Here is a 13922-nt window from a genome sequence, read left to right as displayed (position 1 = left end):
TATTATTGTTATTAACTTTAATATATAGGCTGGAAGTACGGAATCAAGTTGGAACAGGTTCCAAAATGATTCATCTTGTTTTCATTTTTTAAATCACAAAAACCTGCAATTTTAAAAGGGGTGTGTAGACTTTTTATATCCACTGTATATACATTGGAGAACACTTTGCACATTTGGACTTTTAACACGCTTGAACTTTTAGATTGTTTTAATTAGGTTTGGTTTTCTTGTATTCCTTTCTTTTAACAATTTTAAAGGGACACTTCCCTTATTTGCATTAAGCTTTGTATCGTTAGAACCCCAGTCATGTTTTTCAATGGTCATGCATCATTTCCTCAATTGCTGCTGAGACAGGAGAAATACAGATTTCAGTGTTGCACTTCCTTCTTTCAATGATGTAAAAATCATCATTTTGCATTATTGAAAGAAGGAAGTCCAATATCTTTGTTGAGGGGGTGAGACTACAAACACCCCTTTTCTCGGTTAAATAGGCACCAAATTCGAAATGTTACATTTCGACTACAAATATGAGAAACTTTCAATAAAGATTAATGTTTCTACGGGTGAAATGCTCCTTTAAGTTCTAATGTGTTGTTCATTGTGATCCTTGTAAATACATTTAATTTAATTTCACTTGTTTGTCATCCTTTTAACATTGTTTTAACCTAACACAATAAGATCTGACATCTTTTAACTATTTGTAACTCAGCTGATATGGCTGATCGTTACACAGTGACCCATCAAGGGGGATTTCTACAAGATGCAATTAACAGGGACAGATTACTCCATTAATGCTGGGTACACACCAAAAGATTTTTTACATCTTATAAGATTTTAAAAATGTGATAGACCACAAGCATGAGGATAAAAAAATCCTAGATTTAACCGTTTTGCTCGTATAGTGTGTGGTGTGCCATTATTTGTCCAAGACAGCACACACCACACACAAACAGATTTTTAACCAGAGTCTCGACTGTGAACACAGGAAATCCCACAAAATCTTGCAAGACTTTAGAATAAGCATGGCGGACGATATGCAGGAAGACATTTCAATGATAGTGCTTGGAATAATTTTTACAAGACATGTTATATAAACTAGAGGTCGACCGATTTATCGTGTTGTTACAGTAACACTTTGTTTACAGTTTTGCGCTGCTCAGCCTGGATTAGAACACAGCGCGTCCGATTCGCGAACTGACTCCTTTGAACGGATTTGTTTGAATGAACGGTTGAAACAACAGATCTGTCCGAACACCAAACCCACAAGACGTCACTGTCAGCACAATCAGTTACTTATAGCGCCTCAGAAATGAGAATGTAAATGTGTTTAGAAAGATTTGCCCTAAATAACAGTCTCAACTAAAAAACAGAGACATTTACTATGTTAGCTTTATGGTGAATAAATAATTTATCAGGTCTACCAAATAAGGATTTTATCCTACAAAGCAATAAAAGCATGGTAAAAAACTGATCAAAGATGATGACAGCAGAGTGTCAGGTAATATCTGTGTCTAATAAATGCATGGTGCAGAGGAGGTTGTAAAACTCTTCAGAAAGACTAGTCATAATTTTTTTTAAATACTTTGACTTAAACAGTGACATTTTTACATTTAGATTATTACGTACATATAGAAAATCGGCCAAACATATTGGCCATCGGCTGCCCTGATTTCTAAATATCGGCATCGGCCAGAGAAAAAGCCATATCGGTCGACCTCTAATATAAACATTCGTGCTGTTGCCACAAATTAACAAGCTGATCCTCAATCTCTGTTGTCCACATCAACTTCACTTTGGCCGTTTCTCAATCCGAAGGCTGTAGCCTGCGGAGGTCACATGTGCAGGCTGCATACGTCATGAAACCTGGTTTATTCAAGTTAACTGAGCATTACATTTGCAAGCCATAAGTATATTACACCAATATACGATAAACTAGGAATAATAGTCAATTTTATAACTGTTAATATTCTGAATATTTTGTCTTGATGTAAATGCGACCTACGGATTGAGAAGCAGCCTTTGTGCTGCGCCATGACCAGTGTTGGGTAAGTTACTCAAAAAAAGTAATTAATTACTAGTTACTAATTACATCTTCAATCATGTAATTAGATTACTTTACAAATTACTTTCTCCAAAAAGTATTTAATTACTTATTACTAATTACTTTCTTAATCCTATTTAGTACATGATACAAGGATAGGCTTGAAATGGCTCGAATAAATAATATATAAAAATACATCAATTATTCTGGTCCCACTTTAGGGTCCAATTCTCTCTATTAACTAACTATTAACTACTTTTGCCTCAATATACTCCAACAACTAATACTAAAGTTATAAATTTTAAGTATTGGTAGAAATGGGGAGGGTTAAGGATGTAGAATAAGGTTTTGCAGAATCAGGCATTAATATGTGCTATTAAGTATTAATAAACAGCCAGCATCTCATTAATATTAATGCTAATAATCAACCAGTTAATAGTGAGAATTGTAAACTTAAACCATGTTAAATCCACTTTTGTATTATAGTATATATAATTTAGAGTCCATACACAGTATCTAGTTACATCAGAAGTAACTGTAATTAGATTACAAGAAAAGTAAGAGTAATCCCTTACTTTACTTTTTCAAAGGAAAAGTAATTTAATTACAGTAACTAATTAATTAGTAACTAGTTACACCCAACACTGGCCATGACTGCTTCCGTCTTCCCTCATCTCGCTTTCTGATTGGATATGGTTTCGTTTCGCGTGATAATCTCAATAGCGTGCTCGCGTTTGTCCCCGGGATTCCCCACACACATCAGGATTTCTGTTGTGTATATGTTGAATATTTACGATTCGCGTTCGGCGCTGCTCCGACGTTCTTCCCAGCAGGTTCGGACACTCTTAACACACCTCACACGAAGGGACAATCTGATAAAATAATCTGTAGAACCATCGCAATACTCGGAACATAGCTAGGATTGTCGGAAGAGGGGAAATCGGCCCAAAATCAGCCCGATTATCTTTTGGTGTGTACCCAGCATAAGTGTTACAGTAGCACAGTCATTATTTTGTGTTACAACTTCCCTATTGTCGTTGGTGCAGTGGATTGCACCCACCCCAGTGCCAGGTATAGAAGACTTTTTTAATGCTAAAATCAGTACAGGCCATAAAATATGTCAGAAGACACCATTTACCTAATGTGTAGATTTTTTTTTCTGCAATCAAGTCACCATTATGAAAAGAAAAATTTTCTTAATCTTAACGCTCCTTTTTGGCCAGACATGTTTGTTTTTAGACCGAGATATAAAAGAATGTGCAAAATAAATACACTTTCAAAAAAATCAGTGGCTACTAATATGCCTTTAAATCTCTCTCACGGTTATGTAAACAGATCAGTCTGCGCAGTGCACATGATGTCAAACACACCTCTGTAAGGGGTCGTTCAGGATGTGTTAAACGCGGCTTCATGCATTTATGCTGCTGCACGTATCAAAATGTTTTACAGTAACGCTTAAGCATACTGTACCAAGGTCTTGGTTATTTTTAATTGGTGTTAGCTTGTGCAATAACTAACTTTTAAGATTAAAAACAATTCTTCCAGGGGAGGGAAACCCATGAGCCCTGATTGGAGAGATTGTTTGTAGGCCTTGCACATGAAGCCTCAGACTACTGACAGCGCTCTCAGTGGGATATTTTAATTTTATTACCTGCATGTCGAGTCCTGCAGACACTAAGCTCTGAGGTCTGTGCGGGCGAAACATCACAGATGAGCAGATGTTGTCGTGTTTCCGCAGCGTCCTGGTAACTTTCTCTAGCTGCAGGTCTACGATCCTCACGACTCCAGAATCATCAGCCAAAGCGAGAATGCCGCCCCCCTCATTCACAGACAGGGAGTTGATCTCTTCCTCACCTACATTCTGCAGTTCTGTCACAATCGTATTGAGATTCCTGGGGTCGAGTATGCTGACGCTCTGTCCGTGAGAGGCGTACAGCATGCAGGGCGCCAATGCGGAAAACACCACGCATGTAACGTCTTCACGGTTACGCACATGTAGTTTAGACAGTGGTAATCCGCTGTGGTTCCACACAGTCAGTTCACCCGCTTCTGCTCCGGTGGCCAGCAGCTGCTCTGATCCACAGCAAACTCCAGCACAGAGCACAGGTGCAGCGTGACCGCCGAACCATCGGTGTGACATCCTGATCCTGAATACACACACACGAGACATAAGTTAACACTCCAGTCATTGACAGATAAGTCTCTGCCTACCAAACGACAGTCAAACCTGAGGGACACGAAGGGAGTTCCTGAAGAATCTTTAAAAGTTCATTTGCATTTACACAAAAAATCTCTGGCAAACAGAGAATGGGATATCAATGCTTCATCTATGATTACCGTGACATTACCTGATGTGGCTGACTGTTATAAGTTTTGTTCATATTTATTAAGCTTGACACTCCTGCTCACAGTATTAGTGCGATTATATGAGAAAGTCTTTAAAAGGTCGCCATTTGTTTTCTACAGAATAAAAAAACTCTTGTACTGTATATTACAAGTTGAAAACACCACGACCTTGAGTAAATTATAACACATTTGGGGTTTATAAGTAACTTACACGTTAGAAACATGATATCAATAGTAAATTACTTGCTACTGATTCAGATTCGCATTTAAACTGGGATACTGAGATTACAGATTAGATTTATCTGCAGATGTTCATTCAGTGTGTAGCATTCGTGTGCTAATGTCTATAACAAGCATAAATTCACTAATGTGAAGCAATAGTACAGATTGAGCATATGCACACCTTTTGTTGTGTTGTTGTCGTTGTCTTTTTTCATGTTGTTGCAAACATAAACAAAAATTAAGCGCAGCACACATAGATTTGTATAACTTGAGTCACTGAAGAACAATAAACACTAATACATAAATCACGTCACGTAAGATTTGACAAACAACTAGTGACGAGCAAATAACGTATAACAAAATACCTGCTCGAGCCCGTGTTGTGGTGTTGTTTAGAGTCGTATAATCTTGTGCTGTTGTAAGCGCCTATTGATGACGTCACGGGCGTTTTATTCTTCTTCGGTAGTTTTTACTGGCAGTTGCATTACCGCCATCTTCTGGACTGAGGTGTGAACTCTTTGGGATATTAATTATATTACGCTACATTCCCTGCTGCCTTTTCTAGTTATTTCCTTTTTTCAGAGTATTCTCTACATATCAGGAGTATGTTTTCTACATTCTCTACTTCTCCACAATGTGTAACATTATCCAGTTTGATGGTTACCAATACCTATTATTCTTAAACAGCCATTTAAACTTGTGTGCCCTGTTCTTAGTCTTGTGATCATACTTTCCTCTTGCCTACTCAACCCACTGCATTTTTTAACTATTACTACTTTTTGAATGTCTCCCTTTCTTCTCCTGATCCCATGTATCCTGCAACCTTTTGTTTATATTATCTTTAATAATAACTTTAATTTCTGACTTGCTTAATGATACTTGTATTTCTATTTAATCTGCCTTTAGAGCATCATTTGCAAATTTTTCTACCTTTTCGTTTCAAACGTATTTTTACTAAAGGTATGATAACCTTTAGTAAAATGTTGCGGTACTGCCATTGCAACACTAAAATGTGTTATTTTCAAATGCCAGGTAAAAAATAAAGCCTTTAAATTATAATATGCTTTCAAAAAATATATAATATTTTAATAATGTATATTAAACATAAACATCAAATCAATCACATGAATTAACGATTTAATGAATTTTGTATCACAGCTTATACCTTGGACGGTATCACACAACATTTTAGTGGTTTTGAAACCTTGACTGTTTAAAACCTCGGTATAGCCTACCTTGAAACCAGTAACCTAGAGCCTACTCAGGTGAAAATCGATTCGGTGAGATCAATTATAGTAACGCGCAGCATTTTAATGTCAGTAACTGTAACAACATTATAAAGGGGGAACAGTCATTTATTTGATTACTCGTTACTGAAGAAAATTACGCTGTTAGTAACGCTGATTACTTATAACTTCCCATCACTGTTGGTCACTGATGCTGCAGCCAACATGATAACATGTGTACAATCATTAAATGTTAGACATGCAATATGCATTGCACATGCACTTAAAGGCGGAGTCCACGATGTTTGAAAAAACGCTTTGGAAACGGAGACGGGCCGACTACCAAAACACACTTATAGCCAATCAAATCAAATCAAACGCCGGGTTGCATATGTGTGGGGCGGGTCTATCAACAGAAGGTCCAGATTCTATTGGGGTAGGGGCGTGTTTGTTTGGGTGATTTCAAATATCAACATTGGCTTTCAAACGTCATGGACTCTGCTTTTAATTTTATTGTAAGTCTTTTTGATGGCATTAGTAGCTTTAAGAAAATTCTGTCTAAATGTGGGAGACTTGTTACATATTTCCGAACCAGCACTACAAGAGAGGCTGGCCCAAGTACAGGAACAGATAGACCAGGGGTCTCAAACTCAAATTGGCTTGGGGCCATTTCTGAGATTGACATTTAATCGGAGGGCCGCAGAGCTATTTTAAGGTTAAAAAAGTACAATATTTCTGTAGATTGACTGATAAAATTCTATTATTTAATGTTTAATAAAAGCTGTGTTTTTTTTAAATATACATTATTTTATGTAAGTAATTTCTTAACCTTCTCTTTATAAAAAATTACCATCAGTAAGTGTTTGTGTTTTGATTTATTTTGGATTGTTTACAGTCATAGTATTGACTTTATTATGTTCCATCTTTGTTATTCCACAGTTTTAATGAATTTGCTATTATATGTGGAAAAATATGAATAAGTGAAAGTGATCCTAAAACTTCTGAATGGGTAGTCAATGTTAAGCTAGTTAAACAGAATAAAATATATAATACTGCTAGGTGTAATTGCATAGCTACATAATAATATATTATACTTCATTAATATATAGCAGTATACATACTTTTATCCTCTGTATGTTTCTCCTCATCTTTCCTCTTTTAATCTGGGCACTTTGATGGCAATTTTTCTTATCTGTAGTTTATGTGTTGCATTTCATCTACGGCTCTGCCTCATATTATGCGGTGTCTCCATTAGAAGCTGTGGCTTCTTGATGTGAGCCCCACCGCAGCTCTTCTCTGAGTAACAGCTTATATTCACCCGGAAGTAACAAATCTTCTCTGTGTAATGGGGTGACCCTTTTTATTATTGGGATTTTCTTTTTCGTTCTTGGTGGATGGAGTTGGGGCGGAAGTTGAGCTCACGGCCCCTTTAAAACCGCGGAGTTTTCCTCCCATTTCCGTTTATCCTCTGGCATGGTATGCGGGTTGCGTTCGTTTGTGTCGCAATAATTATTTATTATGCGTTAAGCATTGAGCGCTGATTCAGTGGCGTAGACCTGCAGGGGGAAATTCCCTTTACCTCTCGGCTTGGGCCTGTGGATGCATTTGGGGATGCATTTAAATACCTTTGTTTATGTATATAGAATTTAGCCTGTAATATGAATAAATTAACAATGTACTCAAGATCTTTGTTTGCATTGTTTTCATAGTGTACAATGATATCCTTTAAAGAAAAAAATATTTATCCTTTACTTTGCTAAAAATATAGGTTGCCAATTCTTTCCAAAAAACTTGGGATATGTTACAATAAAAAAATTAATGTGTTAACACTTCTTTCTCAATTTTTTACAAAAGGAACATAAATCATCAATATCAGAATATTTTGAAATTATTGACTTATAAAAAAGAGAGGTCCCGCACACTATCCACTTGCAAAAAATAGAAAAGATTTATTGCAACGTTTCGATCTTTCGATCTTCTTCAGGCATCAAAACATCTATTACATACATTTGTCACTTCCGTGTATTTAAAAAGATTATCTTGACCAATCACATTGTAAAAATGTATTTCTTTAGTTTTGTTATTGATACAATATTTAAAGGGAATTAACCAAGCTGTTTTCCAATTAATATTCTCGATAATAGAGTTCCAAAAGAATTTTCCTCTGGGTATTAATTCATTTTGATTTTGGAATATAGTGCAGATATGTTTGTTATTGCATTTTTTATCAGTCAGTGCAAGACCATTTAACATTAATTTGGGTTTTATCGTCACTTTAGAGTTATAAAGAACATGACCTTTAATAAGATGAATAAGAGTAAGAGGAATAGCTTTACAGACTGAATTAAGTTCCTTGAAATGCACAGGGAAATTGTGGATTTGCATAAATTGTTCATAATTATCAAACATATTCATAAGATGATTGATATCCCTTTTAAACCAATTTCTTAAAAATAAAGATTTATTGCCAGTTGTTATGTTGGCATTATTCCAGATGAAGGACGTGAGGAGAGAAATTATGTGAATAGCATATCTTCCAGGCTAACAGCACTTGCTGGTGGAATTTGGATAACTTAAGAGGAATTTTGGAAATATTGAAGTCACAGGTTAATAGAAAATCTAACCCACCTATTTTGTTAAAGAGACTGTGTGGGATGTGGTTCCAAAAGGAGTTACGATTAATCAAACATTTTTTAATCCAACTGATTTTAAAAGTTCTATTAACATCTTCAAAATAAAGTACTTCCAAGCCTCCTTCAGCTTTCTTATTAGTTAGCACCCTTTTCTTTAGTTTTTGAGATTTGTTTTTCCAAATAAAAGAATAAAACAAATTATTTATATCTTTACAAAAAGAGTCTTTAACATACAAAGATAGGGAGGGATAAACAAACCGAGATAATCCTTCTGCTTTAGATAAAAGAACACGACCATAAACAGAAATATCACGTTGTAACCAACAGTTTAATACAGTTTTTGCTTTTTTTATCTAAATGAGAAGTTTAAGTTTTGTCTTTCATTAACATCTTTTGTTACATGAATTCCTAGGTATTTGACAGAGGGTTTCACAGGAATATTATTAAAAACGTTATCATTTAAATTATGTAAAGGGAGAATTTCACATTTGGATAAGTTTAGCGTTAAACCAGAAGCCTTAGAGAAAATATTGATGAAGGAGACAGCATTGGGGACAGATGATAAGTTCTTTAAAAATAAGGTTGTGTCATCTGCCAATTGCGATATTTTAATTTCTTTTCCAAAAATTTGGAGACCAGTATACTAGGGGCGTCCGCGTATGCGCGCCGTCCGCATGACTTCTTTTGCGTAATCATGAGGGTCCGCGGCCGGCCGCGCGGACCGTCCGCGTGCAGCCCAAAATTTGACCGCGCGGACAGTGCGCGTACAGTCCGCGTACAACAGCGCATGCGCGTGAAAATATTTAGACAGGGCACTCCACTATAAACAATTATACAAAGCAAATAGACAGCATTTGCGCACACACTATCGTTTTTCTTCTTTAACTTTTACTTCTTTCAAGAACAGAAAGCCCTGGAGCATGTTTGTTTGATTCCTGTTCTTTGTTGTCTTGTTGTTTGTTCTAAACTGTGTTTGCAATGGTGGATCAGTTACTTTTCTTCACCTATCCTAATGTTTTAATGTACTGTAAATGTTGCCAAATCAGTGCTGCCCTGACAGCCTGTTAGACTAATAATTTGAATAAGAAATCATTTGTATTGCGTATAGTGTTGAATGCGGCCAACCGCGTGTAGCCGCGGGGAGTATACTCGGAAAGCTGCGCGACCGGTTTGAGACCACTGAGATAGACTAATTTTAAAGTTTACTTGCTGGAACAGCACTTATAACATGCTGAAACATCTCCATCAGTTATGAGAAACAGTGGGGGTAACCCTAGTCTCAGCCTCAGACGTCACGCCCACAAACTGTTGGCTGAACGTCTGATGTTTTTCGTACACTTTTCTGGAAACCCTGTGAGAATGTTAAAGTAGTCTTTGATTGGTTGAAAAAAACGGATTTCCAGGAGACGCGAGTGTCGCGATTAGTTTCGGTCCCTGGAAAACAAAGCTCTGACGTTCCATTGAGGAAGAGAATCAGTCGTGTTCACGTGGATAATAATGAGCAGTTATCATGATCAGCTAAACATTGGATTCTCAAAAATATGCAAAGTTCGCGGCATCGACTCTCTAAAAGATGTCCAAGAGTTTTGCTTGAGGCAGTTAGTTGAGTCAAAAAGTTTGGTTCTCCTGAATTGCTTGTATGTGTTAAAAAGTGGAGAGATATGCTTCAAACAGACGTTTAACGGGAGCGTCTCATTGGTGTGGCTGTTGATGAAGTGCACAACGTTGTCCTATGGTGAGTAATGTTGTTTATTTAGATGCTATTCGGTTGCGACTGGTTATTTCAATAACTGACTTGTTGCCAGCCGGCTCGTTATTGTGGGGAGTCCGAAACGTGACGCTAGATGAAACGAACTGTGATTGGTTGTTTGATATGTCGGTCAAACAGCTCGTGGGCGGGCTTTGTCCAGAGAAAGCAGCGAAAAACACCAGACCTTCAGTATTGAAGGTCTGGCTACGCGAGACTACGGTAACCCTGGCCTCTCTAAGGACTGACATTACCCCTCATTAGGGGTGTAACGGTACGTGTATTCGAACCGGACCGTTTTAGTTCAGGGCTTTTGGCACAGTGCACACGTGCACCGAAAGGCCGAATGCATTTTGTGTGCGCCTGTGCGGAACATAATACGTGCGTTTCCGCACGAACATATTAAGTGGCGGAAGTCTCCGCGTTCAGCGCAAGTCTTCTGTCAAACATATAACATAATTCGGCCCGCAGAAAGATTTTTATTTACTTAGTTGTATATCCGTTTGATTATTGATGTAAACGTTTACGTGTCGTATCTAAGAGCGCATGTTAAATGCGTGTCAATGCGCTGCTTTGTTCTTTCTAAAGTGCGTGAGAGGATGCACGTCTTTCGTTGCTACGCATTCATGAGACGCGCTTTCTGTGACAGCAAGAATAAGGAATGCGTGATCAGATTTTTCATCTGCATATCACGTCAATCATATCATTGTCACAATGCGATCAGCTGGTCGGGACAGAGAAGAGCTGTAACCCGGGCTTACTCAGCTGTTACTCAGCTGCGGAGGGGTTCGTAAGTAAAGTCACAGCTTACATTGATGACACAAGCAAAGATTAGGAGAAACGTGCAAAAGATCAAAGATGGCTATGTATGCAGCTCACTAATCTCAAAATGAGTGTATAATAAGTATATCATCATGTTGCTTGCTATGCAGTTACACATAGAGCAGTAATATTATTTTTATACAGAGATGGTACATAGCCAATTCAATTCTGTGAGTTAAACAATCCAAAATAAATCAAAACAGAGAATTTTTAGTGGCAAAAATGTAGGCTAATAGTTCATAAATGTATTCAGGAATTGAATTTGTTAGTTCAAGGTTTTAGTAGAAAAAGGTTAAGATAAGAGTTACCTTCTGTTATAAAATAATGTAAAAAAAATAACTTTGCAGTAGTATTTTATTTATTATTTTTTCATTTTATATATATTTTATCTGTTATATTTTAATAAAGTGTTTAAAAAAGTGTAAACAAATTGTAAAAAAAAGTTTAAAGTAATAAACAACCTGCAGTTTAATGTTTGCATTTCTCCCTTACTGTACCGAAAATGAACCGAACCGTGGCTTCAAAACCGGGGTTCGCACCGAACTGTGATTTTTGCGTACCGTTACACCCCTACCCCTCATACATCTCTGAAGTATGAAGCAGTCCAAGATGCTTCTTGTCCCTTTCCACCAGGCTACAGTAGAGTTTTTTTGAGAGAAAAGAGTATCTGCTTCCAAAGTGATACATTTGATGAAGATGCTTAATCAGAGTGTAACAAACAAGTTAGAAGTTGACAGTTTGGTTTGTAGGGTCAGGGAAAATGCTTCACATTTATGGCACACTACCAATATCCATATAAATTCCATTTAGCATTTTGGTAATTACACTGTAAAAAAATTGCTATAATTATGCAGCTGGTTGCCAGTAACTTACTGTAGAAGATAAAGACTGAAAATGTTTCATGTTCATTTAACTTTTGTCACGGGGTGACTTTATAGGGCGGAACTAAAGTGATGGAGATTGGTTCCGTCCGGACCAAAATCTCCAAACACCAGTCATTTAACAATTTAAAATATTACTAATCACCTACAAAGCCTTAAATGGCCTAGCGCCTTCGTATATTAAAGAACTACTATCAGAATACAATCCATCACGTAAACTGCGCTCACAAAATTCTGGTCACTTAATTATCCCTAGAATATCAAAAGTGTCTAAAGGTGGTAGATCCTTTTCCTACTTAGCCCCTAAGCTCTGGAATGATTTACCAAATAATGTTCGAGTATCAGACACAGTCGATCAATTTAAATCTAAACTTAAGACATTCTCCTTTAACAAAGCATTCACATAAAATGTCCAGTAAATGTACATTTCCCGCAGTAGTTAGTTTGTCTAGAACAAAGCACTCACATACCTCATATGGGTAATATACTATTGCCGCAATAGTTAGCCTGTCTGGAACCGAGCCGACTTGAACCACTATAATGTTTGACACTTGCATTGCATGCGAACGGCCCCTACGCTAATAGAATTCTGTTTTTCTCTCCCTGTCTCGTCCTCAACCACGAGGACCATGAGACAAACAGACCCAGTTCCGGTTGCTGTGAAGACAATTGCATCACTGATCCACTGGCTGTCCTTCAACGTGAGGACCAGCTGATGCCCGACCAACGACCACCGGCTAAACCAGTTTAATTCGCTTACCCGCCTCCTATCCCTACCGTTTCTATATATATATAAATATATATTAATTCCTCCCAAGGGTTTTTGTCCTTCTAGGACTTTTTCCCATTGGGTTTTTTTTCCTAGAGGGTTTCTAATCCCAGGGAGAGCCAGCCAACTTTGGCTTAACTTAGCACTTCACAGTATACGTCACCCTATCAATATGCTCGCTTGTACGGTTTAACCGCTTTCTCTACTTCTTATATTATCTATTGATTTTCTGTGTTCTCCTCTACATCTTCTCATGTAAAGCTGCTTTGCAACAATTAACACTTGTGAAAAGCGCTATATAAATAAAATTGAATTGAATTGAACTGAATCATTTCCTGCTTCTCCATGGCAACACAAATCTGGGCTTTACGAGCAACAGGTGTGGATATGAGTGTGGCAACGTGTGATTGGACGATGTGATGAAGATGAGACACATAAATAGATCCTTACAAACACAGGGAGTGGCGGTTGATTTCCGGGGCAGGCTCATTTTCGCCAAGGGTGCAGCAACACGATCCTTCTGAAGAGTCTGTAGGCCCCGTTGATCCGGCGGACGCTTGGAGCGAGCGGAAAGAGTGAGAGGCTGAGGAGGATGAAAGGAAGGAGTAGTCGTTGTCTGGGGAGCACTGCTATCATTACAAAGTGAACTGAGTCGTGGTTGGAAAGAAATACTGTGGGTGAGGCTGTGTACATGCTGTTACGGAGATGGGGCGAACAGGCAGAAGCATTCAAAGAGGACTCGCTGACGGAATAAAGCATTTGGAGATGTACCAGCAGATCAGGTTTGAAGAAAACGAAGTTTGAAGAGTCATGTGCTTACCTGTATGTTGCATTGAAGGCGGAGTAAAGAGCCGATCTCACGGTGGAATTAGGACAGCATTGTTGGGCATTCGGAGAGCTGTCGGAAGAGAAAGAGAGTTAAGGAGGAAGGAAGACAAACGCTCCAGAAACTGTGAGTACAGCGGGATGTTTACTTTCATTGGGACACCAGGAAACAGAGATTAATTCTGTGTGTGGAGATTGTTCATTGTTTTAGTGGCCCCACCGGGGAGAACGAAGCCGGTGGGCGAGCCAGAGGACTAAAGGGCAACGCATATCATCGTGTGGGTACTTGAAACAACAACACCACTGCCCGTGTCAGCGCCCCCCGCGTTTCCCTCAGGGTGTCTTGATGTAGTGTGGAGTACCGGCCTTACCAGTCACTAAAGTGTGTGTATTGCAGTGGGTGAGTGTGC

The 13922-nt window shown here is 38.0% G+C and overlaps 1 protein-coding gene across 2 annotated transcripts in view; it reads right to left on the bottom strand.

Annotated features, from left to right (window-relative positions):
- Positions 1–5091, bottom strand: part of wdr53 (WD repeat domain 53) — a 13132-nt gene extending 8041 nt beyond the window's left edge. The window contains exons 1-3 of one of the 2 annotated variants that reach the window (XM_073862659.1): positions 4975–5091; positions 4791–4814; positions 3693–4188 (exon numbers count right to left, since the gene is read on the bottom strand). In XM_073862659.1, the coding sequence (XP_073718760.1) occupies positions 3693–4181 (489 nt within the window). In that variant the 5' untranslated portion in view covers positions 4182–4188; positions 4791–4814; positions 4975–5091. The remainder of the gene's footprint in view (positions 1–3692; positions 4189–4790; positions 4815–4974) is intronic. The other variant, XM_073862658.1, reaches the window with a different exon arrangement.
- Between the last annotated feature and the right edge of the window lie 8831 nt (positions 5092–13922).

The sequence above is a fragment of the Misgurnus anguillicaudatus genome, chromosome 24, assembly GCF_027580225.2.
Source record: "Misgurnus anguillicaudatus chromosome 24, ASM2758022v2, whole genome shotgun sequence".
NCBI lineage: Eukaryota > Metazoa > Chordata > Actinopteri > Cypriniformes > Cobitidae > Misgurnus > Misgurnus anguillicaudatus.
Note: the sequence above shows the minus strand (reverse complement) of the source record. Positions and strands in the feature narration are given on the sequence as shown.